At 34.4% G+C, this 26,666-nt stretch overlaps 6 protein-coding genes across 11 annotated transcripts; 4 read left to right on the forward strand and 2 right to left on the reverse strand.

Annotated features, from left to right (window-relative positions):
• The first annotated feature begins 241 nt into the window (after positions 1-241).
• On the forward strand, positions 242-2,477 carry LOC143915232 (uncharacterized). Its single transcript, XM_077435776.1, has 5 exons — positions 242-501; positions 847-1,052; positions 1,128-1,287; positions 1,364-1,570; positions 2,037-2,477. The coding sequence occupies exons 1-5, from the start codon at positions 479-481 to the stop codon at positions 2,197-2,199; spliced, it is 759 nt and encodes a 252-aa protein (XP_077291902.1). The 5' UTR covers positions 242-478; the 3' UTR covers positions 2,200-2,477.
• Positions 2,178-5,116, reverse strand: LOC143915233 (uncharacterized). The gene is made up of 3 exons (XM_077435777.1): positions 4,931-5,116; positions 2,713-3,061; positions 2,178-2,435 (listed from the first exon to the last, which is right to left on the reverse strand). The coding sequence occupies exons 1-3, from the start codon at positions 4,982-4,984 to the stop codon at positions 2,419-2,421; spliced, it is 420 nt and encodes a 139-aa protein (XP_077291903.1). The 5' UTR covers positions 4,985-5,116; the 3' UTR covers positions 2,178-2,418.
• Positions 5,117-6,678: 1,562 nt separating this feature from the next.
• Positions 6,679-16,870, forward strand: LOC143915175 (inactive peptidyl-prolyl cis-trans isomerase FKBP6-like). 6 transcript variants are annotated; one of them, XM_077435653.1, is made up of 6 exons: positions 6,752-6,873; positions 7,048-7,128; positions 7,429-7,570; positions 15,312-15,690; positions 15,764-15,966; positions 16,043-16,869. In XM_077435653.1, the coding sequence occupies exons 3-6, from the start codon at positions 7,467-7,469 to the stop codon at positions 16,794-16,796; spliced, it is 1,440 nt and encodes a 479-aa protein (XP_077291779.1). In that variant the 5' UTR covers positions 6,752-6,873; positions 7,048-7,128; positions 7,429-7,466; the 3' UTR covers positions 16,797-16,869. The 6 variants fall into 6 exon arrangements, with proteins under 6 accessions (XP_077291782.1, XP_077291779.1, XP_077291781.1 ...); XM_077435655.1 differs by having other exon boundaries at positions 6,847-6,873; positions 7,053-7,128; XM_077435656.1 differs by lacking the exon at positions 7,429-7,570 and having other exon boundaries at positions 6,679-6,873.
• Positions 7,243-11,592, reverse strand: Cpsf5 (cleavage and polyadenylation specificity factor subunit 5). The gene is made up of 4 exons (XM_077435658.1): positions 11,378-11,592; positions 9,143-9,445; positions 8,877-9,057; positions 7,243-8,802 (listed from the first exon to the last, which is right to left on the reverse strand). Exons 2-4 carry the CDS (start codon positions 9,437-9,439, stop codon positions 8,555-8,557), a joined length of 726 nt encoding a protein of 241 aa, XP_077291784.1. The 5' UTR covers positions 9,440-9,445; positions 11,378-11,592; the 3' UTR covers positions 7,243-8,554.
• A 1,941-nt stretch (positions 16,871-18,811) lies between the features above and the next one.
• LOC143915179 (zinc finger protein 711-like) lies at positions 18,812-25,241 on the forward strand. Its single transcript, XM_077435660.1, has 9 exons — positions 18,812-18,992; positions 19,121-19,264; positions 19,337-19,679; positions 19,758-19,867; positions 19,947-20,158; positions 21,868-21,981; positions 22,063-22,266; positions 22,341-22,557; positions 22,634-25,241. The coding sequence occupies exons 1-9, from the start codon at positions 18,861-18,863 to the stop codon at positions 22,838-22,840; spliced, it is 1,683 nt and encodes a 560-aa protein (XP_077291786.1). The 5' UTR covers positions 18,812-18,860; the 3' UTR covers positions 22,841-25,241.
• On the forward strand, positions 24,470-26,260 carry LOC143915180 (uncharacterized). Its single transcript, XM_077435662.1, has 2 exons — positions 24,470-25,607; positions 25,776-26,260. Exons 1-2 carry the CDS (start codon positions 25,529-25,531, stop codon positions 26,258-26,260), a joined length of 564 nt encoding a protein of 187 aa, XP_077291788.1. The 5' UTR covers positions 24,470-25,528.
• Positions 26,261-26,666: the final 406 nt, after the last annotated feature.

Genomic DNA, 26,666 nt, shown 5'->3' on the forward strand with positions numbered 1-26,666 from the left:
ATGTTCCGTGATCGAGATTTTAGTGACGTGCGCGAGATCGCTTTTTGCGAAATAATCGCCGAACTATTCAATTGCAGTAATTCGCTTAAATGCACTCTATTGTAATTTCACTAGGGTGTATATCAAATATATTAAAATAAGAGATAAGTCAATTTTTATTTGACTATTGAGTATTTAAACTTTCAGTTATTTATTATTGATTTTATTTCATGTTTTGTAACTTGAAATATTACCAAAATATATTTATTTGAAGTGGCAACATTGGAAAGCTTCAGATGACATATTTGACGGTTGACCAATAAGCTAGAACATAGTTTTAAAATACGTAGTGTCAAAATAGATTTATGGGCTGTATCATTAGGATTCAAAGTGATTTTAATGTTGTTTTCGCCGGATATCTTTTTATTTGTGGATTCGATTTTTTTTCGTTTTATGATCTGCTCAGTTTCTAAATATTGTTTTACTTGATGCTACATTAATGCTACCAGTATTACATTTGAGGTTAACTTATAATATTTCATATATTCTCTCATTACCTAATTCCCGCACTGTATTTATGGCTTTTCCGTAAAGTATTTGCTCTTGCTATTCCATTGAAGTTGGTAACCAATTTCATTAGCCGATATTGTATTAGAGACTAACTTAAGAACTCTTGAATGTTAAAAATTTATATACTGCATACATTCCACCCATTTTTCTTTGCGTTCATTATCCAGAAATTTCTAGAGTTCGGGAATCTAGATTCTAGATTTTATATTTGGGGTTTCAACAACATAGTGTTGATATATAATATTCCTATATATATATTTATATACATACTTATGTTGTTTACATTTTAAATTGCAGAATGTCTGGATTTAAAGAATTGTTCACTGCTTGTCATAAGCTAGAAAAATCTTTGAGAAATGCAAAAGTTGGCGCCGTTGCCTATTCAGGAATCGAGAAATCAAATAGAAGTGATGACGAATGGGAAGAAATAATCAAAAATAAACTTAACGATATCAAATTACTTAATTCGAAGGCTATTCTATTTAACGCTACCGTTCAGAAAGGTAAAGATTTACACACACACACACCGCTGAGACAATCTTAAGTGAACTTTATTGTGATCAATTTTTACATTGTAGACAACATCGAAGTCGACGATAGGCTGACAAGTGAGGAAGCACAACTGCAATTGAAATACACCATCAAAACTCATGGTCACTGGAGTAATGCGTTGAAAATGAAAGCCATCTCGAGAGTGGTGTATTTAGCTTATAAAAATAATGATGAAGAAAAAATTTTGTATGTCTAAATTCCTTTGTCAGTTCATTGCAATATTTTTCAGTGGGGTTTCATTTCCTTTCTTCGAATGTTTCAGAGTATTTAAAGAGTTATTGCAGAAGCTGTCAGCTCTCGATCAAATTTTAGACAAATTGAATGAAAAGGAGGTTTCGAAGAATAAGGAATTAGACAACGTCACTAACGAGTGGCAAAATATTGCGACACTTTGGAGGGAAAAGCAGAAAATTGCTCAGGAACAGAGGATTGCAAATCAAAATTTGGTGGATGATTGCCAAATTAAGGAGTAAGTTATACCTACAACTGCCTCTCAATTTAGGGAGTTTTCCAATTAGAAAGAACCTATCTCAGATTTTTGCTAAAGTGGAAACATTTCTATATCTTCCTCTTTTACGCGATTATCCCGGAGGGATCTTATTTATTGGTGTGAAAATGCTTGTGCAAATCCTTCAAATGAAAAAGCATCAATTTCTCATTGAAGAAAGGGATCTAATTAAATCATTAATTTGGACTGTAGGTTTGTATAAGCTTTTATTTATATTTGTGCGGTTCGTTGACTTGGCAACGATATGGGAGCTAATAGGGGGTTGAATTTGACAATTTAACCCCCCAAATGAGTATTTAAGACCCATTTCAATAGTATTTTGAGATTAGAAATAGTAATAAATTTAGAAGCGTATAAATATATAAAATTAATATGTATTTTAATTATATTTATTTGTTTATATACAATTTATATATCATTTTTTCAGGCAAATCCGCAAAGTAATAGCTAAAATGGAAATATTGAAAAATATTCAAGGTAGGCTTTTGGGATCTAGTATAACACACGAGTGGATGAGAAACCCTGGAAAGTTGGATGAGTACTTGATAGCAAGTCGAAAACCACCACACAAAGTAGAAGATTTCTTTTAATTAGTATAATGGGATAAAATCAATAGCTTCGTAAGATTTTAAAATGAAAACGCATGATAAATTTTTATAAAATATTTATTGTTACTTATTTTATTGATTAATTTTTGATGATAAAATAGGATTTTATACATTAATTAATTCACAAACCGATGAGTGTTGTTAGACGTCAGATTAAATGATCGATGGATTATATTGTGAACGTTAGAAAATACAATTCCATTAAGCTGTTTTTATTTCTGTAACAAAAATATGAACGTATTAGTGACAATAAATCGTTTAAATATATTAACGTGTTACTTTGATAAAACCATTATATGTATATATATATAAAATGTTATAAAGATTAGCGAGTCCTTGTGTAGCTTGTAAGGATCGATTAAAATAAGCCAGAGCTGCTCCAAGCCATTGCCAATCCACTTCCAGCAATACTGTCGGATACGCTGGTAACGACGCTGGTTAAAGACTCTCCTGGAATGTGAATGAGTTCGGTGATTGTATTAGGTGGATTGGTACCTGGAATCTTTGGCAATTCTATTGAAGGCACGTCTGTGGTCGCATCGGCTGCTGGAGCTTCTGTACTCGCTGCGGACGCATCAGCTGCTGCAGCATCAGTTGCTGCAGCGGCGTCTGGAGCGGGAGTGGTTACTCCATCTTTGGGTGCTTCGGTCGAAGCTGCATCAGCAGCTGGAGCGTCGGCAGACTTGGCATCGGGAGCTGCCGTTGTTGCATCTGGAGCTGCTGTTGTTGCATTTGAATCTGCGTCTGGAGCTGCTGTTGTAGCATCTCCTGCTGCTGCTGTTGTAGTTTCTGGCTCGGCTACATCTCGTCTAGATCTTCCGAAGATTATACTGCTTGAAGCTAGCTATAATACCAACACATCAAATATTTTAAAGTCACTCGGAACAAATTTGAATTATATATAAAAAACAAATGAATCGAAATAAAAATATTCGATCCGGACTGTTTTATCATTTTTTTGTAGCGGCTACACTAAAATTTAAATTTGGAATAAATGGTACTTGCAGTAATCTGATTATTTTAATGAGATAAGTAGTTTTTATTCTAAAAATAAAGACAATTTTATCAAATTGTTGTTTAATGTATATATGCAAAGTCTGTCTTTACGTAAATTAATGATCAAAAGGGGTGTAATTTTAATTATGCAAGTATTTGAAATTCGTTTTATGCTAATGCGTTAAATTTTCACATGTTTATGGGCCGTGTATTTCTGTATGTAACACTTCTTCAAACAGAAATGCAGTATCGCAACTTTATTTTCGGTTATTGAAAGGCTGTCCTCTGTTTGATTTAATGGAAATTTAGCACGTTGAAACAGATGTTTAAATACATATAGCATTATATTAATCGAGTGAATTTTAATTTGTTTGCCCGCCTTACCAACTGCTGTTTGTGCCGTTTTGTGTCATCATATGAATATTAATTATTGTGTTTGTTAATCATTCAATTAACATATTCGTTTCAACTATTTTAAAATCAAACACATTCATCGTCTCTGTCCTGTCTCGATTAGTTTTAATTAGTCACTCGGTGACTAATACATGCGAGTTATTTGATATTATATCATATACTCATGTTTTGCCCAATGAAATATCATCGCATGGGTTTTGGCACGTTGAGTTATTAAATTAAAGAAAATTAAAAGAAATATGTTGGTCCTGTCTTCGATCCGCGCGCGGTCATATTTTTTTCAAATACCTTTTAAATATATTTAATTTAATAGTTTAATATGAAAGAAAAATGGTTAAAACTACCTACCTACCTACATATAAACAATATAAAACACCAATAGAAAAATTAATTACTTAATTAAATGAATTTTCAATTGATGGCGCTAAATGCTCAGAGACTTGTGCTAGAGGAAACATTGGTAGCAAACAGTATATATAGAAGTTTTTTCTTGATCTGTTATTATGTTAGTACGTTTTGTTGGCAGTGTTTAAATTGTGATATATGTATGTCTTTTTTATAGGCGTTGTTTTATTTATTTTTACTAAGTATCATTCGATATTAATTCATTTGGAGCTTAAAATATAATTTTTTTCGATTATAATATAATATGTTCTTCAATATATCATACTTGACTGTATTATAATACTAGTGGTTTTACCCGGCTTCGCTCGGTATTTGTAATATAAACAGATTAAACGTGGCAAAACAATGTAATAGTAAACATGTTTGTTTTTTTATTAAATTTATTGGAATCGAAAAAAAAATTATATTCAATGGCATCGTTATTGTCGCCGTAGAAACTTTGATTTCTTTTCGATGCTCCCAACCAAACCTTTAAACCTTACATACATACAAAGTCTCTTTCGAAATTATATGTATATTAGATGTCGACTCTTCGCAAATTAAATCGTTAATTATAAAATTATTGAATTGAATGGCTGGAATACATTTAAACATTATGAAACTTTCATATGTCGTTCATGGAATTATTATTTTTCTGATTTATTTTATTTGATTTTGGAAAACCTCAGAAAAATTTAACTATACTTTAAATATTATATAAATATATGAAGTATCAAAAAATCTGTATGGTACAAATACTTTAATTTTAACTGCATACATACATATACTATATAAATGGTCTCAAAAATGTTACTCATTCAAAATGGCTATTGAAACGAATCAATAATCTCATTAGTTTGTACATTACAGTCAAATATAATCCAAATACAAATATTTACAAGCCACGAATATCTCTTACCTGTAGCACTGATGCCGAGATAAATAAGAATACTAATACTTTTGAGGAGAACATTTTTGTGTACGTGAGTTTGCTGCTTTCAGTCTCAACGTTCTTCAGACTCCGACGATCTCGATAAACTAACTTCCATCTCCGGATTCAATACATATTATATATATCTTGTGTGTACAGAGGTATTGTTTGCCCATCTGCACCAATCAGCAATCACCATTTAAAATGTTGACCCGATATAATCAACATTTGCATAGATGGTAATGAGAAGAGAACAATTTTTTTCTCGTGCATTACAGCAATTTTTTTTAATTTTTCAGCGGTATTTTTATTCAATATAGGTTTTTCATTCCGAATTGACCCCTTTTCAATGTCGATTTGGAATTAAAAACCTGCATAACCGTAACACGTGCATTAATATTATATTAATCACTAGTGTTGTGCCCGATGAAGTATCATCGAATGGGTTATGGCATATTAAGTTATTAAATAAAAAAAAATGTATCAGTCTTGTGTTCGATCAGTATGTAGTCGTATTTTTTTCAAATATTTTTAATTTATATTTAATTGTTTAATATGAAAAAAAAATGATACAAACTACCTACCTACCAATATAAAACACCAATAGAAAAATTATTTAATTACATAAATGGTGCTAAATGCTTTGAAACAACTGGAAACCCTAGAAGAAACATTGATAGCACAGTATATATGTTACGGTTCGGTGATTACTAGTCAAATGTGAACCGGTCGCTCTAGATCGGTCATCCGTCACGAGAAAACTGGTTGACCGATTTTAGGGTGTGACCAGTTTTAGTGTGACGGGTGATCACGTGTGACCGGTCGCTCTAGACCGGTCACACGTGATCACCCGTCACCCTAAAATCGGTAACGAGAAAACTGATTGACCGATTTTAGGGTGTGACCAGTTTTAGTGTGACGGGTGATCACGTGTGCCCGATCTAGAGCGACCGGTTATCCTGTGACTGGTTCACATATGACTATTAGTAGTTTACCATATGTTACAGTGAAAGCATATTTCAAATGAAAATGTATCAAACAATGAATTTACAACTTTTAACTCTATAAATTTAACCCTAACAACCCAATCTTAAATGAATAGGGCCAACCCTTACTTAACCTAACCTATCCTAACCATTAAATAACACCAACCCTAACAACCTAAACTTAAATGAATAAAACAGATCATGAAAATGTAACTGGTTATGATTTCACTGTGACATATATAAGTTTTTTCTTGATCTGTTAGTATGCTAGTACATACGTCGAATCGAAATGACTATTATAGTACAGCGAGCGTTATCGCAGACAGACAAGACACACAGAATAGCGATATTATATGTATATGTGATGTTTGAAATATTATAAATAAAACATAATTGGTTTGTATAATCACCGATTGAAATTCGCCACTTATTATTTATGTAGATTTGCGTAGTACTTTTGTTTTGAATATTTTAATAAAACGACTATAATGCTTAAGCATGACAAATATCTATTAGGATTGTCACAAAATGGTGGCAATGAAACGTGTCTATATAAATATTCTAGAATTTTTAATCAAATGAAACTTTGAATCATACATTTACAGAGTGTCATCGCAATAATGCGAAAAAATGATAAATCTTTGAATGTATAATCGAAAAATTTGCGTCAAAGTTGTGTTTGAACGCTCGTTAAATTTGAATAGTCACGAATGCAATACGTCTTCTCTTCATTGTCTCGGGTGAAATTTTAACATTACGAAATACAGTGTTTGTTCAAGTGTTGCGATGCTTTTCAAATTAACTCTGAAAGATATATGCTTTCAATGTAAATTTCCATCAGCTTATGCAATCAAGAAAATATGCACGAATTATAATTTATAATGATTTTTGTGTTTGCCCTTAAAATTGAGCGAAATTAATATGTGGAAACATGGCCACCAGCACGTATGTATAAATTATTATTTAAAACGGTTTACAAATTTAGAATTTTCAGACAAACATTGTGATATATTTAAACTCATATGTAATGTGTCCATCGAGACCGTTTATGTTTCGACGATGCATTCAACCGAGTGTGATTTTGCCATTTGAAATGATTTCGTATACATCTTTGTTCAGGATAGGAAGGATTGGAGAAACATCAGAGGCCTTCGTTAAATTCGCCACTCTCGGAGACAGTGACGTTGATGAAGTACACACGTAAGTGTTTGCAAAAACGATGTTATCATATACAGAATAAACTTGTGTATGTTTTTTGCAAAAAATTATGTAATTCAAACTAACCGATGATACACGCATTAATACAAAAGTGTACAAAGTTAATTTGTTCAGTATATATTAATCATTAACACTTATAAAATTCAAAGATATCACAAAAATATATATTAAATATCACAGAACCTCACGAAAATTCCATAAAATCCATTCGTATAATTTACTATTGTATATATATAACGTTACAATTTATAAAAAAAACAGTACATTTTTTTTTTCTTCTAGAAATTGACAATCTTCTTTCGGCATAACATCTGTATATAATGTATTGTGACAATATTCGTCTCATAAGCGGTCTTTTATTCTTTACAATCAAGTTTGCTAAGAGAATACTTACCCGTCTTTTGTACCGACCGTCGAGGACAAGGTAGATTTGGAACACAATAATATATAATCAGTCGTATGATGAACCATTTAAGGTCACAGTGTAGTTTGTAGTACATTTAAATATTCGTCCATCAATTCATTCATCACTCATTCAAGAAACAATCAATTCGTCACTCGTTCAGTATATATATAAATATATAATAATAAAATAATAATATATTAAATACGTATGTACTAAATTCGATTAAATACTTATACTTATAAAAGTAACAAATATCGATAGAGAAATTGACATAACACCCTATTAAAATACAATTTTATCCGTTACAGATAAAAACGAAGAAGTTCAAACAACATAATTCAAACCTTCCTATATTATTGCAATACAAAATAAAATTTTCCTATTTTACAATTTAAATGAATTCTCAATATTTGAGGTTGTTCGAGCGTTGAAATAAAAAAAAAAAAAAAAAATAGTAGTGTTAAAAGATTACAAAACACAATACAAAATGTTAAATGTGCTGGTACGATATATAAAACAATATTGGTTAAAAAACAATAGCAATTGTTACCATTTTTAAAAGAGACAATTTGCTTGCATTCAACAATGATTTCTAATGTTAAATGAATATTCCATATTTTGACAATTCCAAACATTGAATACAAGGATATTACATAAATTAAAGGACAGGAATTATAAGGAAATAATATAACTAAGAAAAACAAGTACCAAAGAGGAAAAAAAAAAACATTAGATCAAACATACTATACATTAATTCGAGGGAATAAAAAAAATAATATATTCCACATACATACATGCTAAAAATATAAATCTTAATTTATTAACGAGATTAAAGATCTACCATCTATTAAAAACAATTTTACACAATGTATTTTCCATTTCATTTTATTATTTTACAGAGTTCACTTAAACAATCTTATACAAAAAAAAAATGTGTTTCGTTTAAAAGTAATGATAAATATATATGTAGAATGTGACGACGGCGATGACGGATCAAACTCATTACATGTAAATGAAATTGAAACGGCATAAGCTTTGCGACAGCGATGATATTATAGGTCCGTAGCCTTGAGAGTTGTCGTACAGTTCGAATAGAGGAGCGGCGACTAGTTTGTAATTCTTGGGCACCGCAAACAGTGCCTTGTCTTGGAGCTGAACGAGGAACAGACGTTTGTGTTCTTTGGGCTTGGTTATGTGTGGCGGAATGTACGGATACTGCGGCGGTTCAAAATTGGGCCGCCACCAATTACCTGAAGACACAAAATAACAAAATAAAACACAACTCGGAATACGTACAATACAATTTCTACGAAATAAAGGTAACCTATTGTATCTTCGACGACCCAATCTTGACGAATACCGTCCTGACGACCTAGAGTCTCGCTCAACAATCTTTTCAGACCTTCGATTTCGTCCTCGCCAGTGTTCAATTCACCGCCGGGCAATTTGAAAAACGTAGTACCTAATTGAAGAAGCAGCACATGTGGTAAACCGTGTTCGTGAACCTGAAATAAAATCAACATCATGAAATAAAACACAGAACAATAACACTAATAACATACAGACGTACAAAAAAACATTATAACGGACCAACAATACGCCTTCGACCGATCGGCGCATTCCTATCCGTTCGAATTCGTCGCGCATTCTCTGAAAGCGAGCTGGTACTGAAGGATCCTTTTCGAATAGAGGTTCTTTCGTGCCAAAAGTGTAGTTTGTCAGCGGATACAAATGAATAGAACGATTCAATTGAGATAGAGGAGTTTGCACTGGTTGTGAAGTCTGCGAAGCTGCTTGCGCTTGAGCACTTTGAGATGATCCTTGAGATGCATTGCCGGAAACCTTACGCGGCCAACCGCTGCCAGTCTTATTGACTACTGCAGCCATAATGTTCTGAAAAAAACAAAGAAAACCAGTTAGATCTAGGATTAGCACTGTATAAGTATATAAAAACAATGTGACACTCAACATTTGAGTCTTTATATGTGGGATTGTGCTCTTAACACTCGTAGCTTGTACTAAGTTGGTTAATTTTAATTACTCACAATAAGCTTTGAGAATAACATCTTAAATACATTGAACAAAAGATTGAATTGAAAAGATCAGATTTCATATGAAAATGAAAAACGGACAATTCAAGTAAAGCTATAATATAAAATAATCGACTGATCCATCACTGAGATCTACGCAGTTGACATGTATATGAAAACCATGACAGTTCTGTCCGGAAAGATAATTGATAGACTCGGCAGTAAATGCACTCTGAACCCTTTGAGTGCTGACGTCTTTTCTGTTGAAAGTCCGCCACGCTGAACATTTCCAACTAGAATTATTTATAAATCCAATAGAAAGCAGGTATAAAAATTGTAGATAATCCTAGATCACTACTACCGAGATTTCAAATTTCGTAAATGTGTGTTTAGACTCTTTAATATATCTTGCAACAATATAAAATACAAAAAAATGAGTCTATTAATGAATGTATTTTTCCAAAACTAGTTCCATCTTCTTCATTGTTGTTTAAATGTAATGCTCACAATCTAAATGCCAAACCCCAATCTAAAATATTCTGCTATGGTTATAAATTCAGATATTCCAGTGTAAACCAGTCTTTATAAACATTGACAGATTACACGACCCGTGTTCGATGCATTTTTTTTTCAATGCTACCTGGAAAGGCTTAGCTGGTAGTATTCTTGTTTATTTTTACATACTCCAAATACAACGCCTATCGGCGTATTTCAGACTCTTGGACTTGTTGGCAAAACGACGATCGGCGTTGGTCAGCATTCAAAGAGTTAAATGGTCATCAGTAAAGCCCAGACCCAGAGGGTGCCGCGTATTGTTCAATTGTTGTAAATGAATTGTTAAAGGTTGGCCGAACATTTTTTTTTTTGGACTCTAGCTTGATAAATAGAGCTAAACCGCCCCGATTCCTGGAAAAAGCACGGTGTCTATCCGCATCAATCTTAGTACAATACTTTGATAAAATGTAATTTTCTGGGGTCTACCTCACAGGCCGGAATGTGAAATTACCGAAAACGCAAATATCGGAAGGCAAAAATCGAAAGACCAAAAAAAAGGGTGCATAGTAAAAGGTACATACTCTTAATTTGCGCGAGCAGGATACAACGGGAACAAGAGGAACAGGCTTTTCCTCTCGTATTAATGTGCGCGCGCAGAATACGGGAGGAAAAGCCTGTTCCTCTTGTTCCTGTTGTATCCTGCTCGCGCAAATTAAGTGAGTATGTATCATTTACTATGCACCCTTTTTTTTGATCTTTCGATTTTCGATTTTTGCGTTTTCGGTAATTTCACATTCCGGCCCGTCACGGAGACCGAATTTTCTGATACATGTTTGCCTGTCCACAAAAATAAATATACAAACAATTAACAACAATATGATTTTGGAGTAGAGGTTATGTCGAATGCTATACAATAGCATTTAATTCAGTTCATTAATAATTTACAAACAATATTCTTATTGGCCCCACCAATACTTCCATCGACCAATCAGAGATGGCGCGACAGGTTAGCCAACCAATCAGAAGCCTCCATTATTTTCCGAGTACTGAACCGAATTGACGTTTACCGTCAGACGCCAAATCGCGTAGAGAGCCTGTCGCGTTTGAGGCAGCGCTTGCACGCCAGGGGTAGGAGCTGTCAACGGGAATGGCGTGGGTTTTGTGTAGATTTGTACGCTTGATTTTGTGTACAATTCTCGTATTCGGCATCCGGCATCCGGCATCCGTCGTTCGACACATGCGCACCGCACGCACCGCCACCCGCCGCACAACAATCGCTGGCGAACAATCGTCATATTACCTGCGTTCGGTCAGCGATGGGGGAATGGCGTCGTCGAAGTCGAAAAGACTCGCTGTCAGCCGAACCAGCCGTGGATACCGGCGTCCGACGCACTCACACTCGCACTCGCACTCTCGCTCTCACCCACACCCGCACTCACACTCGACTGGCGCAAGGCGTGTGGACGCTTCCTCGAAATCTAAACACGTCGTTACACGACCCCACTCTCTACACTCAACATTTTCATTTGGTTCATCCTCGGATATAGGCAGTGGCGGATCAATTAAATGGGGGCCCCAAGCGCATTTCAAATTTGAGGGCCCCAATTCAGTAAAAAAATGCTATCAACGTTTTTTACCATGCTTTTCAGTAGTTATTGGATTATTAGACACATTGCAATGGTCACAAATACATTTTTTGCCATGAAAATCGCGAATGCGGAAATTTTGGCACTCGAATTTTCGTTAGTATGATGGACTTTTCGGCTGCCAGATGTTTCATTATAGAGATTTTATTAACTTTGGGGCAAGCGCTTTGTGGGCAGTAATCACTGGTTCACATATGACTAATAGTCCGTTTACCATTTCTATCAACTGGTTCTTCGGTCATTTTTTAGAAACCGGTTCACCGCTTATTTTCAGGATTGTCATCGAGAGAGTTTTGATAGATTGATTCGTTTCTATTTCTATTTTATAATTTCCATGCAATATTCTATCACTCTGTGTTTAGTCATGCACTGTTCTATTTAAGGTCTGTTCATACCTAGTCAGCACGTACCGACTTCAGCAGGTATCCGGCCGTACGAAAAGTATTCTTTGGTACATTTTGTATGGGTATATTCATACCAACCGTCACGTTTACGCCACGGCAGGCTTACAGCAGTACCCGACATTTCCTGTTCATACCTTACAGCAACATCCGTCAACGTATCGTATCCGTTTTTTTGGCCATCGTGGAAATATACACGCGAATTACGTGCCATGAGTCTGCCGCTTTGCTGTTTTGGACCAATTATCGATAGTGACAGTTGACAGCTGTTCAATCTTTCAACATGGTTTTGACGCAAATATTTAAAAAATATTTAAAATTTTTTTCGGAAATATTTAAAAAAAATTTGTCCATCATCCACAAGCTCTTTATACAGTGTCCAAAACTCCCCTTCGGTTTTTCTATTTTTTAACATGGGATGCAAATCAAAACGCCTCCGTGCTTTTTTATTGCCTTCTTGAGCTTCTTCTTCCAACAACAACGCGATTATACATAATTTTTCGTTCGATAAACGCCGAAACATTTTTGCTGACTTATATTCTGACGCGTAGCTACGAATGCACGTGTATGCATTCATATTGTAAATACTCGACAATACGACGTAAGCAATATTGCACCGTATCGCCATGGTCTGTAATGTATTAGTAAGCCGATTTTGCCTTGCACTCGGCCAAAGTGCTGTGAACGTGACGTGACCGCGACGTATAGGTAGATATGAATAAAAATGTAATAAAATGACATATTTGAAACGGAGTCGTGAAGTGCTGAAGCCGTGCAGTACTGTTAAGTATGAACAGACTTTTAATCATGTTCTGGAAATTCATGGAACCGTCATACATACGAGCTTGATATTATTGATAATTTTTCTCTTTTTTTTAACAATAATGAAAGCACTGTATTGTATATTTGTTATGTTTATATCTACGTATGTCCTTCTTTATGCATATTATATTAAGGGTAATTAGATTATTAGTCACAAAGACAATTTTTGCTATAAAAACCGCGAATGCGAAATATTTGGAACTCGAGTTTTCGTTAGTATGATGGACTTTTCGGCTGCCAGATGTTCCGTTATAGAGATTTTAGTGACTTTTGGGGGAGCGCTTTGTGACCAATAATCACCGAACCCTTTTCAGTATATGGTTTTTCATTATGATTCTACAAAACCATATTTTTTTACTATATGTACTTGAAACACTAATAGTTTTTGGAATGAAATAGGTACTATTTTAAAGTACTATGTAAAATTGATATTAAATTTATATATTATTGGCGGTAAACGGACTAAAATCTCGATCACGGAACATCTAGCACTCGAGTTCTCGTTAGTACAATATTTCGCGTGGGTGGCTTTCGATAGATGGAGTTTTTGGATGTCAGATGTTCTGTGATCGAGACTTTGGTGACTTGCTCGAGATCACTTTTTGCGGAATAATCACCGAACCGTTATTGAGAATATATAAATGGGCTAGATAATATAGATGGGCCCATTGTCTCATTTTGAAGAGTGCACGCAAAAAAGTGCGCTCTTTTGGTAGCTAGCTGGCTTCTAAGTAAGGAGATCGATTTACATTTTTGCATTCCTTTCTTTTTTTTATTTCTTCCCGCGCATCTCTGTTGTTTCGTCCGCTTTTTCCAGGCAAATTTGTTTGCGATGCCTCATTTATGTTATTCTATATCTACATATGTACTAATAACTTATTAAGCGAATTTACCTATTATGATTTACGTTGTTAATCATATAAATGTGAAATGAGAAAGCGGTCTACAAATAGACTATTTTAGTTTTATGATTGCTTTTATATGATTTGTTGCAGCACCCCCAGAAAATTTATGAAAAACATTCTGGGGGCGCTGAAGCACCGTAGTTTTTATGCACGAGCCGTCACTGGCTATCTTCACGATATCACGATCTTCAAAATATGCTACGACGTCATCAAGTCTAAATCCATAGATGACTCTATGGATTAATTAATTAATTGTTGATTTCGTGTTCTTTAGCCTCTCGAAATAGACTGATTTGTGTAATAAAATATGCTGCAATTTTTGTAATTAGTTGTCTAGAAAGGCGCATTGGGGTTTACCTGTTAGGCCTTCCTGGTATATATGTATATCTATGTAAAATAAAAATAAAAATATGAAAAGCTATTTTTTTAAACTGTGGCGGCATTATTATGACAAAACATAAAGATCCATTTGAAAAGACTCAAATAAGCCTTTATCAGAATTATGCTACTTTATTAAAAATAATACTAGCCTTCATCAGAACGGTAATTTAATTATTACGCTCGCCCAAAAGACAATTTTTGCCACTAAAATCGTGAATACGGAATATTTGGCAATTGAGTTTTCGTTAGTATGATGGACTTTTCGGTAAACGGACTACTAGTCATATGTGAACCAGTCACAGGACAATCGGTCGCTCTAGATCGGTCACACGTGATCACCCGTCTCACTAAAACTGGTCACGAGAAAACTGGTCACACCCGAAAATTGGTCTCGAAAAAACTGGTCACATCCAAAAATTCGACCATTTTTAATTTCAGACTAGTAATCAGCGAACCGGATTTTTAGGCTGTCAGATGTTCCATTATAGAGAATTTAATGACTTTTGGGCGAGCACTTTGTGAGCAATAATCACCGAACCATCAGAACACGTGCAAAATCCATTGACAGAAAATCACAAAAACGTTAATCTAAGTTCTTTTATGCTGCAAACTGAAATGGTAAATTATTGAATTAAGTAATGCTTTTTACTTTACAAATTCGTGTAAAAATCACTTCTTATTCAAATATCTTATCTACCCTATAATGTTTATTTACATATGTGTGTAACAACCGTTAATATTGAATACTGTGACATTACCTTTGGTGCACACATTCAATATTCAATTCCATGAAAAAATGTTGCAAATTAGAGAAGGCTGTTACTTTGGTTGTTAGTACAGAATTTATTTGGCGGCTTGGGTTGTATCTGTCATTTGCTTTTATTCTTCCCAATAAGCTAATTAGACTGCAAAATGTAAGTTTTTCCGACTAAATAATATTTATGTTCTTAGAATACCTACTTTTTGAAAATTTTCTTTTTTACTTCGTACAAGTTCGGCAAAACATTAAAATTTATGTCAAATTTTTGTAGGTTAAATGTTAATTGTTGTCTAAATTTTATGATTTTTTTTCATTTCAGGGATTTCTCCGTGACAAAAATCTTCACAAAAGAAAGGTCAAACATACGTGATAAAATGAATAAAATGAAGCCATTCGAATTGAACACGCACAAACCAATGAATGAACAACTACACACAATAGATATACATCCTGGTCATGTAGAGTTCTCTGATTTGGCTCAAAAGATGAAACCAGTGTTGGTCGAAGGCCTCGAATATATAACGGGAATATTGGGATATATTGAAGACAGCTCGCCGAAATCCGCCGCCAACGACGATGATAACCAAAGAAACTCTGGAAAACCGATTGATGGCGCTTTATTGTGGGCACACATAGCGCTGTACAGCGACGAAAAAACCGAACATTTTGATTGTTCTCAATGTAGAGGAGAGGAACATGTAATGCCACAAAATATTGTTTAGAGATAAGTAAATGTTTTTAGAATGTATAATTTGATAAATTGATTTTCAGACTATACAGTTACTAGATTCCGACACTTTGCCTGGAATTTTAGTAGCTTGTAGGTCTTTACGACCAGGTCAACGAGGTCAGTTTCTATTACCACCAGATACTATGTATGGTGAGCTTGGATGTCCTCCGTCAGTACCAAAATCTTGTACAGTTTTAATGATAATATATTCTCTGAAGTGGATAGATATCATGGCTCCACAGAGGTGATTTACTATACGTTTAATATTTGGAATTACATACATACCTATATTTATGTAATATTGTTTTTAACGTTTTTAGATATGCAGAACTCAATGAAGATGATAAAAAAGATTTTGCGGCTAATTTGAGTTGGATGCAAAGCACCGATGAAGCTGCTGCTAATGAATTTCAAATAAAAAAATATAAGCCTGCTCTGTCTTATTATCAAAAATTATTTGAAATGTTAAAAAATAGCGAAATTAATGCTGATAATCACAGTAAAATTTATTCATTCAAGATTAAAACTTTGCTGAACGTTGCTACCTGCCAAATAATGCTGTCAAAACCTTTTATTGCATTATCAAATCTGGAAGAAGCCGCTGGTTTAGGAAATTGTAAAAGTAACTGTAAATATATGTTCACTAGGGGCAGATGTCATCTGATGATGCATCAGTATGAAGAGGCTTTTAAATATTTAATGGCAGCTTTAGATTTGGAACCCAATAACACTCAGATTGCAGATGAATTGCTGAAACTTGATCCTATAATAACTAAGCATAGAAATGATGAAAAATCTTTATTCAGAAATATGTTTACAACTGTCGATAATTCTGTGTCGAATTTCACGATTGACAAAGTTTATACGGAAGATTTAATTAAGAAAGTATGTAAACATATGACAGATTTGGGATATTCGTATTTTCCCGTGCCAAAATTACTTTTAAAAGAGGAAGAAGAAATTCTGAATAATGTTGTGGACACTATCGATAATGTGAGGATTATATCAAAGACTTGGCCAGAAAAAGAAGTTCACAAATATTTTGCAGTTACAGGGAAGACAAAGTCTAAATGAGGAATATAAATTTGTTAATTTAAATAAATGTTCATGAGGAATTAAAATTTCAATAAAAAAAATTTACTATAATAAAATTTAGTTTTATTATGTAACACATTGATATGTATCTTTAAGATGAATTTTGATATTATGTATCTATATGCATATGTTAGCCAGCAGTTTGGCTTAGTGGTAGCGTATACATATATTTAGCACCACTGCGATCGATGGTTCGGCTCATCAAACCGCTGGTTAGATTTGGGGGTTTTGTGCCTCCAAATCGATCGTTTCTCTATCAGAGTTTGACAAATGTATCTGATCATTGTTGAAACGGTTCCTGAAAATTGGTAATAGATCATTTCCTGTTGTCACAAAAATCTGTGTGTATAATTCGTAGAAATTATGCACGGAAATCTGAAATCTATAGATATCTCTATAATTTCGTGTTTATTATGTGTATAAAAATTGTAATAATAATTGTGCACAAAAACTAAAAATAATCCATAGATGTCTCTATGATTATTATTTCTGTACTTGATTAATTATTGTATTCTATGTTTATTGAACGTACTGTATACGTTGTCTGACCGTTCTCGTATACTCGTCGCATTGGAGCGATCTGTAATGACGAGTGTACATTGATTGTAATAAAATAAAAAATATATGTACACCTACGCAATCATTGGCGAATCCAAGGTAGTACCATGCCCTCCCCCCCCCCCCCAGATGGATTTAATTTCATATACATATGTAGGCGGGGTACGATGTGTTGACCGTATCCCGGCCTAACGAAACACTGTTGTGTGGTTCAAAGATGGGGTCACCAATGTAGGCGGGGTAGCGATGTGTTGACAGCGCTGTTGGATGATCAGAAGGTTGCGTAGATCACGTCGGAGTAGTACCAATGTAGGCGGGGTACGATGTGTTGACCTTATCCCGGCCTAACGAAACACTGTTGTGCTAGTTTTATAAAGTTTTATTGTTTGCCTATGGTTGCTGCTGCTGTGTGTCGACGCTTGCTGCTGTGGGTCGACTGGCGTTGTTTGGGTTGTACCTCCTTTTATAGTGTTTTTGGAATGCTTGGTGGAAGTGGTTATTGACGCGTACGAAAGGAATTTTGTTTTCGTCGAGGCGTCGAATTTTCTGGAATGCTTGATGGAAGTGGTCGTACGAGCATTTAGTTTATTGATGCGTACGAAAGGAATTTTGTTTTCGTCGAGGCGTCGAATTTTCTGGAATGCTTGATGGAAGTGGTTATTGACGCGTACGAGAGGAATTTTGTTTTCGTCGAGGCGTCGAATTTTCTGGAATGCTTGGCGCCTTTCCGCTCGATGTATTTTAATGGTGGCGGCGTGTTTCGACCGTTTTGGTTCCACTCGACTGGTAGGGGCGTTCCGCCTGAGTTTAATATAATGACTGCAGGTGCATGTCGTCTGGGTTTCGGGAATGTAGTTTGTTGTTGCGGAATATTCTCGAAGGTTTCGATGACGATGACGACGACGAGATTCCTACACATATATATATATATATATATATATATATATATATATATATATATATATATATATATATATATATATATATATATATATATATATATATATATATATACAAATTAAAAAATTTAAATTACATAAATATAATTGGTAACTTTATGGAATTCTTGAAATGTATTCTGACTTGTATTCTGACGCGTAGCTACGAATGCACGTGTATGCATTCATATTGCAAGTACTCGACAATACGACGTAAGCAATATTGCGCCGTATCGTCATGGCCTCTAATGTATAAGTAAGCCGATTTTGCCTTGCACTCGGCCAAATTGCTGTAAACGTGACGTGACCGCGACGTGTAGGTAGATATGAATAGAAATGTAATAAAACGACATATTTGAAACGGAGTCGTGCAGTGCTGAAGCCGTGCAGTGCTGTTAAGTATGAACAGACCTTACTAACTAAATTATTTATTGATAAATAAAAAATACGTTAGGCAGATGCGATGGCAACATTAATATTATTTTGGCGAGTAGCAACACTTCACAATATTTGACGTTTGTGGTGATGGTGACTGAGTTCGTTAAACATGTTAGAAATCGTAGTCGAGATGGATGTTTTAAAAAACTCGTGTGGGGCTTGTTTACGGCCCGTACCTTTAGATATTTCAAATTTAAATGACTATTTGAAAGACGAGTACTTCAATATTACAAATATCAAAGTATGATTTTTTTGTTATTTCTATCTTAACTGTATATAAAGTTAATATGTAGATATTTTGAGATTTTTTTCAAAAAATCGATGATTTTTACCAGTATTTTTTTAAATTTTATCACATACTTTTTTTAGGTTTTCAACATTAAAAATTTACCGATACGTTTGTGTTGTTATTGTGAATTTACATTAAAAAGAATTGTACGATTCAAAGAACAATGCATAAAAAGTTTCAAACTTTTGACAAACTCATCATCCAAAACTTCGGAACGTAGCAAAGTAAGTCATATTTAAAAATATATAGCATACTTACATTATATACATATATACACTTTTTTTATTATTTTATAGCGCTTAAAAACTCAAATTTATTCACCGTCGACGACCTTTAATCTGCACATTGAACCGAAAGAAGACGTAACATATGACAATGAAGATACAAAAATTTCAATTTACTCGCACATCAACAATAATGATTTATCTTCTTGCGAGAGCGACACAGATTATAATGAAATATTGCCATACGAGATAAAAATAGAAAACGATTCGACGCTATTGCCCGATGAAATAAAGGAAGAGAAAACTGACGAAGTTATATCAACGGTAGAGAGTAAACCTTCACGCAATAAAATAGATCCAAGTTATGTACAATTAAAAATTCTAACACCACGTCAGCGAAAGATGGAAATGAAAAGTATGTCAATACTTTATTTGTAATATTGAAGCTCTGTGTTTATTTTTTTTTATATCATGTATGTATTTATAATTTCAGAGAATCGCACAAGTCGAGAGTTTCTGAACGCTACATATAAATGTGATAAGTGCATTAAAGGCTTCAGTATGAAAATAACTTATGAACGACATTTAGATAAACATAAAAACGTAAATACATATATATATTTTATTTCATTTATCACCATATTTACATTTATGTATGTATTTTATATAAATTTATTTTAAGACTGAAGGTGCTTTCGTTTGCGATGTGTGCACATTAAGATATTCAACAAAGAAAAATCTACAACAGCATTTTATGAGGCATACGCATAGATACAAATGTGTATTATGTGATAAAGTATTAAGCGACAGGCATGGAATTAGACATCACTTTGAAGTCAACCATCGGGCAGACCAACAACCTTTGATTTGTACTGTTTGCGGCAAAGCATCTCGGTTTGGCATCTCGTTTAATTTAAAATAGATGTACACACATCGATGTATAATAAATAGATACGCCCTCACGCTCTATGCCGGTCTCCCTGTCGGCGAGTTTGGCGTAGTTTGGTTTACATAAACTGTACAAAAATTGGTTGCCGACCGCTGCGTCCTTCCTTTTTTTTTCACCACTTCCCCGCTAGTTAAACCCCCCGCACCCCTCAGTTAATGGCGACAACATCTCCGACCTAAAATGTCCGTAAGGGCGCATCTATGTATTATATATCTATGTGTACACATCGAAAGACGAGTAGCTGACTGATGCATTTCAGAATACGAAATTTCAAACTAAATATTTATTTTGTTTTCAATATGCTATAAAATTTCATTTTAAGATTTGCCTCACTGTGATGGATAGCGAGTGACTGGGACTTATATTTTATTTTATTTCTCCAAATATACTGAATGCAGAGTCTTCAAATTTAATATATTCTTCATTAAAACCTCTATGATTCGAGTTATTTCATTACGAAATTAAAACATTGATTGATATCAACAGAAATAGTTATTTTTGCGGAAAGCTCCTTGTACACGTGCCTCACAAGATGCGAGAGAGAGAGGGGTAATTCAGGGGTCTACCTCACGGAACCGAAATTGAAAAGGTCGAAAAAGCAAATATCGGAAGGCAAAGATCGAAAATCGAAAGATCTTAAGTCGAAAGATAAAAAAGGGTGCATGGTAAACGGTACTATGTATATATAATATATATAATATATCAGTGGCATGTGGCGAAATTATCTCTCTTTTTGTCACACAGCCTTGTTTAATGTGCGCGCGCAGGATACGGGAGGGAAAGCCTGTTCCTCTTGTTCCTGTTGTATCCTGCTCGCGCAAATTAAGTGAGGATGTACGACGGGGAGAGAGAGAGTTTTAACGCACGCCACTGATATATATACTAACCGTTTTTCATATGTATGCATGATAAATGAATATTTTCGACTTTTTCACGGTCACCCGTAATTCAGTAAATGTGAAAATGATATTCGCCTTGGAATGACGGTCTGCTACAGCCGCTGTTTTTCATTTTTTTGCACTTATTTTATATTTTTTGACGTCTAATCATAGATATATAATACCATAGATACGCCTTCACGCTCTAAACCGGTCACCTTTTTGGACCACGCACAAACAAAGTAGTGCATGGTCCAACTCTCAGTAGCTAGTTAGCTTCTAAGTAGGAAAGGTCGATTGCGGAGATCTTGTCGTCACTAACTGAGGGGTGCGGGGGGTTTAACTAGCGGGGAAGTGGTGAAAAAAACGACGACGGCTGCGTCGTAAGGAAAAAAACCTTTTTTTCCCCAACTTCCGCGTTAGTTAAACCCCCCGCACCCCTCAGTTAGTGACGACAAAATCTCCGACCAAAATCAGGCGTCAGGGCCCATCTATTTATTATATATCTATGCGTCTAATACACGATAAAATGATTTTTATAGCAAATTACAATAATAAACCTTGCAAATTTTGCATTATTTTTACTTAAAATACAAATTTTTAACTGGACACTCTATCATATAAATATTATCCAACTTAAAAAAAATCTTAGCATTGGAATTGATTTATATTAGATATGTATTTTCATAAAACAATTTGATACTCTGTTCTGAAATGAATCCTTCGGCTTGGTAAGTAAAACTGATTATAAATAAAAAATAAACCTTCACTTATAGAAATAAGTTCTCAATGCGAAAGCACATGGTAGTTCATAAGAAAACGAAAGACTACAAATGTTACTTGTGTCCAAAAGCTTTCCTGCGTATAACAGAACTGAATGCACATTTAAGGTAAGTCAATATATGTATTTCGTGCATTGAAGTTAACCTTTCATATGTATATTCAGTATATTATAATTGCTTCCGTTTCAGACGACATTCGGGTGAAAAACCGCACAAGTGTCGACTTTGCGATTTATCATTTATAACACTTCTAGAGCGAAATAGTCACGAGCTGGTGCATTCTCCATCAAAAAATTTCTATTGCGCAGAATGCGACCGGTGCTTCAGATCAAAAACACTCCTCAACCAGCATCTTCGCCGGGGTGCTAAACATGTAACCCCTGATCTTCTCAAGTGAGACCATTTCTCTCCGTCACACTGTCCGGTGTAACATCAACTTGCATAAAGCTTTGGTTTACTTTCAACAGATTCGCCTGTGACCAATGCGAGAAACGCTATGTATCCAAGAGGGATCTGAAACTTCATGTGGACCGAATTCACCTGAAACAACGGAGCGAGGTTTGTGCCGAGTGCTCGGCGACTTTCATAACCAAGAGCGCTCTGGCATGGCATATGAAAACTGTCCACGAGGGATATAAAAAGCCGAAGAATATCATTTGCGATACTTGCGGAAGGGGATTTTCTGTCAGTTTCTGAAAAATGCATGTGCTTTTTCAATACTATGTCCTGTGCTATTTTTGAAATGGTTTTTATTTTGCAGAGTGCGACTTTGCTGAGGGAACATAACAACACTCATACCAAATCAAGGCCGTATGCGTGCAAGTTCTGCGATGCTACGTTTGCTCAATCCGGGACGATGCACACGCACACAAGACTGGTGCATTTAAAAACAATAACAAGCTCGGAAAGACAATCTGCTTCAAAGAGGAAAATGAAAAAGCTCATGGAAACTAATAGTTTAGATTAATTTAAGTTATTATAAGCGGGTGTCAGTTGTAACGTTGCAAATCAAATGTTGACACAAATTGGAGACAAGTAGTCTAGGATCGGGATCAGAAAATAGGAAGGGATGTTGTTTTGACCGTTGAGTTCTTAACCCTTTGCCCGCGGCAATAAATATAGCGAACAAGCCCTGTACGCGGCACCTTTTTCGCCAATTTGGCAATCGAGTTTTCGGCCTTAAATACAGATTTTAATATTTACTCAAGTAACCAGATATGTTAATTAACACATAAAGTATTATTTTAAACAATAAAATACATAATATATCTCGTAGTTTTGGCTTAATTGTCGAATAATCATTCTTCATACGATTGAGACGTATCGTGGTTTCAGTATGGTTCCACAAAAAACTAATTTTGACTGGTATATATTCATTTTAAGTAAATTGAATAGATGGCATTCAACTCTCGGTAATATATTCAACCAATTTTGAACCTTAAAACAGTTGAAATGGGCGCATATAAGGCTCAAAATCCCGTGCAAAGTTCAGAAATTCTATGGAAGACAGCCGCGCTACAGACTTGTCGCTCAAAGCTTCCATAGAAGGCGGCCGCGGGCAAACGGTTAAGAGGATCTGTATTTATGTTCAGTATACATGTTTTTGCAAGTACAGAATATTCACAACGAAGAGGGCTGGTTACCGACTTCGGTGGAAGGGCTGGCTCAACTGCCGTCGTGAGTCTGCTGCGCTCGTATATATATTGGTTGAGTGATGTCATTGTGCTTTCAGGAGTTCCTTTTTATAGCTATGTTTCAAGGTTGTTTGGTGTGCGGTTGAGTGATGAAATCATGCTTCTGGGGTTCGCGATCGTTAATATGGAGCGAATTGAATTGTGCCTTTGCCTTTGTGTGAACAAATATACTTCAGGCAAGGTCGGCTCTGAATTCTTTGTTTTATGGGGACATTCGATTCAGGATCGTACAAGTTGAACTACGTTCCTACAAATGGAACGTTGCTGTTTGTGAAACAAAATATGCCGAGTATAGAATATACTGTGTAAAGAAATAATTAAGGTTTTAGTATGACGAATTTATAATCTGTATTTGATATCATTTAATATAAGGCAGATGGAGCATTGAAGATTGTTTCCTCTACCTCTTGGTTGCCGAGGCATTTTGAAAATCCCTGTCCAAGATTAACAGTCAGATCGTCGTTTTGTTATAGTACTATTTATTTTTAAGTATCTCTGTATACATCTAAAATTAATGATAATGATAATAGTGATAAGAAAGGTCCTCTACTTTTTTATACTTGTTTGGCAGTCTGCAAGAGATGATTTGTCGTCGTTTGGTAGTCTGTGGTTAGTTACCTTTTTTATATACACCTCATACGGCCCAAAAAAATATGTAAAATATATGTATAGATATTTTTGAATAGGCTTGAAAGTTAAAATGTGTATGGAGTCATTATATTATATGTATCTCGGGTATTAAATTGAAAGTTTATTTATCTCAATACTATCTCGGTAAACGAGATAAAGTATAGACCTATCTGAATAATGTTAAGTTTACGAAGATATATACAAGTGTTATTTTTAAATTAACATCAGTATTTACATTATTTACAGGTGTTAGAATTGAGAAGGATAAATACGACCTGAACCTGTATAAAATTGAAAGTGCGTTTATATTTCTCCTGGTTTAATTTTAGTATTTTTCATTTTAAAATATCATCATGCCTTCGGAAAGATATTTATGATATATGTAGATGTAGAGGTTGTGATCGAGAAATCTCGTCTCGAGATTTCTCGAGAAATTTTGATTCTCGTTTCTCGAGAATATTTTATTGTGAAATTTCGAGATTCTCATTTCTCGAGAATATTTTATTACGAAAATTCGAGATTCGAGATTCTCGAGAAATCGTTTATTAGAATCTCGAAAATATAGAAAATGTTTTAAATTTATCACTATATGTCTTTGTTCAATAAACTGATTGATTTATATACTTGTTGACTAGTAAATAATTTTGTGTGAATTTTTTAGTATAAATATATGCATGAAGCATGACTTTTTTCCTAATAGGCGTGACGAGGCTCAATTTCTTTATTAATACATGCAGTGTTGTTCGTGAGAAATTGAAGTTTGTAGCTTCTACGTATATTTAGACATTTTAATACTTTTGCTGAGGAGGATATGAAAACTGCACGCACAATCGTATGCAGTTTTTTTGTGGGATTTTGCTGTGATAGGACTGATAAGTGCTTATGACTAAACTAAAATGACGGATTTCTCACCGATCACTGAGTTGATGCGAAGTCACACAGATATATTTAGCAGAATGCAATCGAAAAATGATTTTATGTATTTTTATATTGTTTTGGTAAAATTCGTACATATTTTTGTTCAATAAACTGATTGATTTATGTATATACTTGTCAACTCGTAAATAATTTTGTGTGAAATGTTTAGTATAAATATATGCATGAAGCATGGCGTTTTTCCTAAAAGGCGTGACGAGGCTCAATTTCTTTAGCCCTCAAACTACATACATACATACAATGTTGTTCGTGAGAAATTTAAGTTTATAGCTTCTATGTATATTTACACAGTTTAATACTTTTGCCGAGTAGGATATGGAAACTGTACGAACAATCGTATGCAGTTGTTTGTGGGATTTTGCTGTGATAGGACTAGTGCTTTTGACTGAACTAAAATGACGGATTTCTCACCGGTCGCCGAGTTGCCGCGAAGTCACACAGATATATTTGGCAGAATGCAATCAAAAAATGATTGTAAGTATTTTTATATTTTTTTGATAAAATTCGCGTATACATATATTCGCGTATATATATAATCTTCAATAAATTCGCGTTCAAAAACTTCATTATTTTTTATTTAAGTAGTAGCCATAGTAAATTCGATGGGAATGTAAATTATTTATTGTAAATTGTTTATTTTAGCCCAAATTATGAAAGAATATTCTGATGTCTGGAGCTGTTATAAAAGAAACGGCGATAAGGCTACATGCACACTGTGTCCAAAAATATTGGGATGTAAAGCATCATTAACAACGGGTTTACATCGGCATTTACAAAAAATTCATAAGATGGAACGCGCATCACAAGAAACATTAGCTTTAACTGTTCCCGCAAGTACTTCTAAGCAGCAGAAACTAGAAGAAACGTCGAATCTTATTTCGTCCAGTCGTAAAATTACCCTCGAAAAAATCGTTTCTAAATTGGCTGCTAAAGATGGCATACCTATATTTACCATATGCAAAAGTGAATTTATACGCAATAGTTTGAATTTGCAAAATTTTAAATTACCAAAGCAGCCATCAGACGTTATGAAATTAATACATAAACATTACGAAATTACCAAAAAACAAATCCTATCAAAAAATGCCGTTATGAAATCTGAAAAAAAAAATTTAGTTTGTCCATAGATGAATGGACTAGTTTTAAAAATCGAAGGTACATGAACGTCCATATATATTATTGCAATGGAGATTCACATAACTTGGGGTTAATGAGGATACACCGTTCTTGTCCAGCAGAGCGTGTATTCGAATTAGTAAATTCAAAAATGATATCCTTCGGAATTAGTTTTGAAAAAGATATTATTTCTGTAACAAGCGATGGGGCCAGTGTCATGATAAAATTTGGAAGAGAATCCCCTGCATATCATCAACTATGCTACAATCACGCGGTAATGAAAGTTTTTTATACAGACAAGCGATCAACTGATTTTGATTCAGAAGTAGAATCTGAAATCGATGAATTTAGTTCAAATAGTTCTCTAGCTGCTGACAATGAATGTGAATTTGTTATGGAAAATATTTTTATGAACGT

The sequence above is a fragment of the Arctopsyche grandis genome, chromosome 8, assembly GCF_051622035.1.
Source record: "Arctopsyche grandis isolate Sample6627 chromosome 8, ASM5162203v2, whole genome shotgun sequence".
Classification (NCBI taxonomy): domain Eukaryota; kingdom Metazoa; phylum Arthropoda; class Insecta; order Trichoptera; family Hydropsychidae; genus Arctopsyche; species Arctopsyche grandis.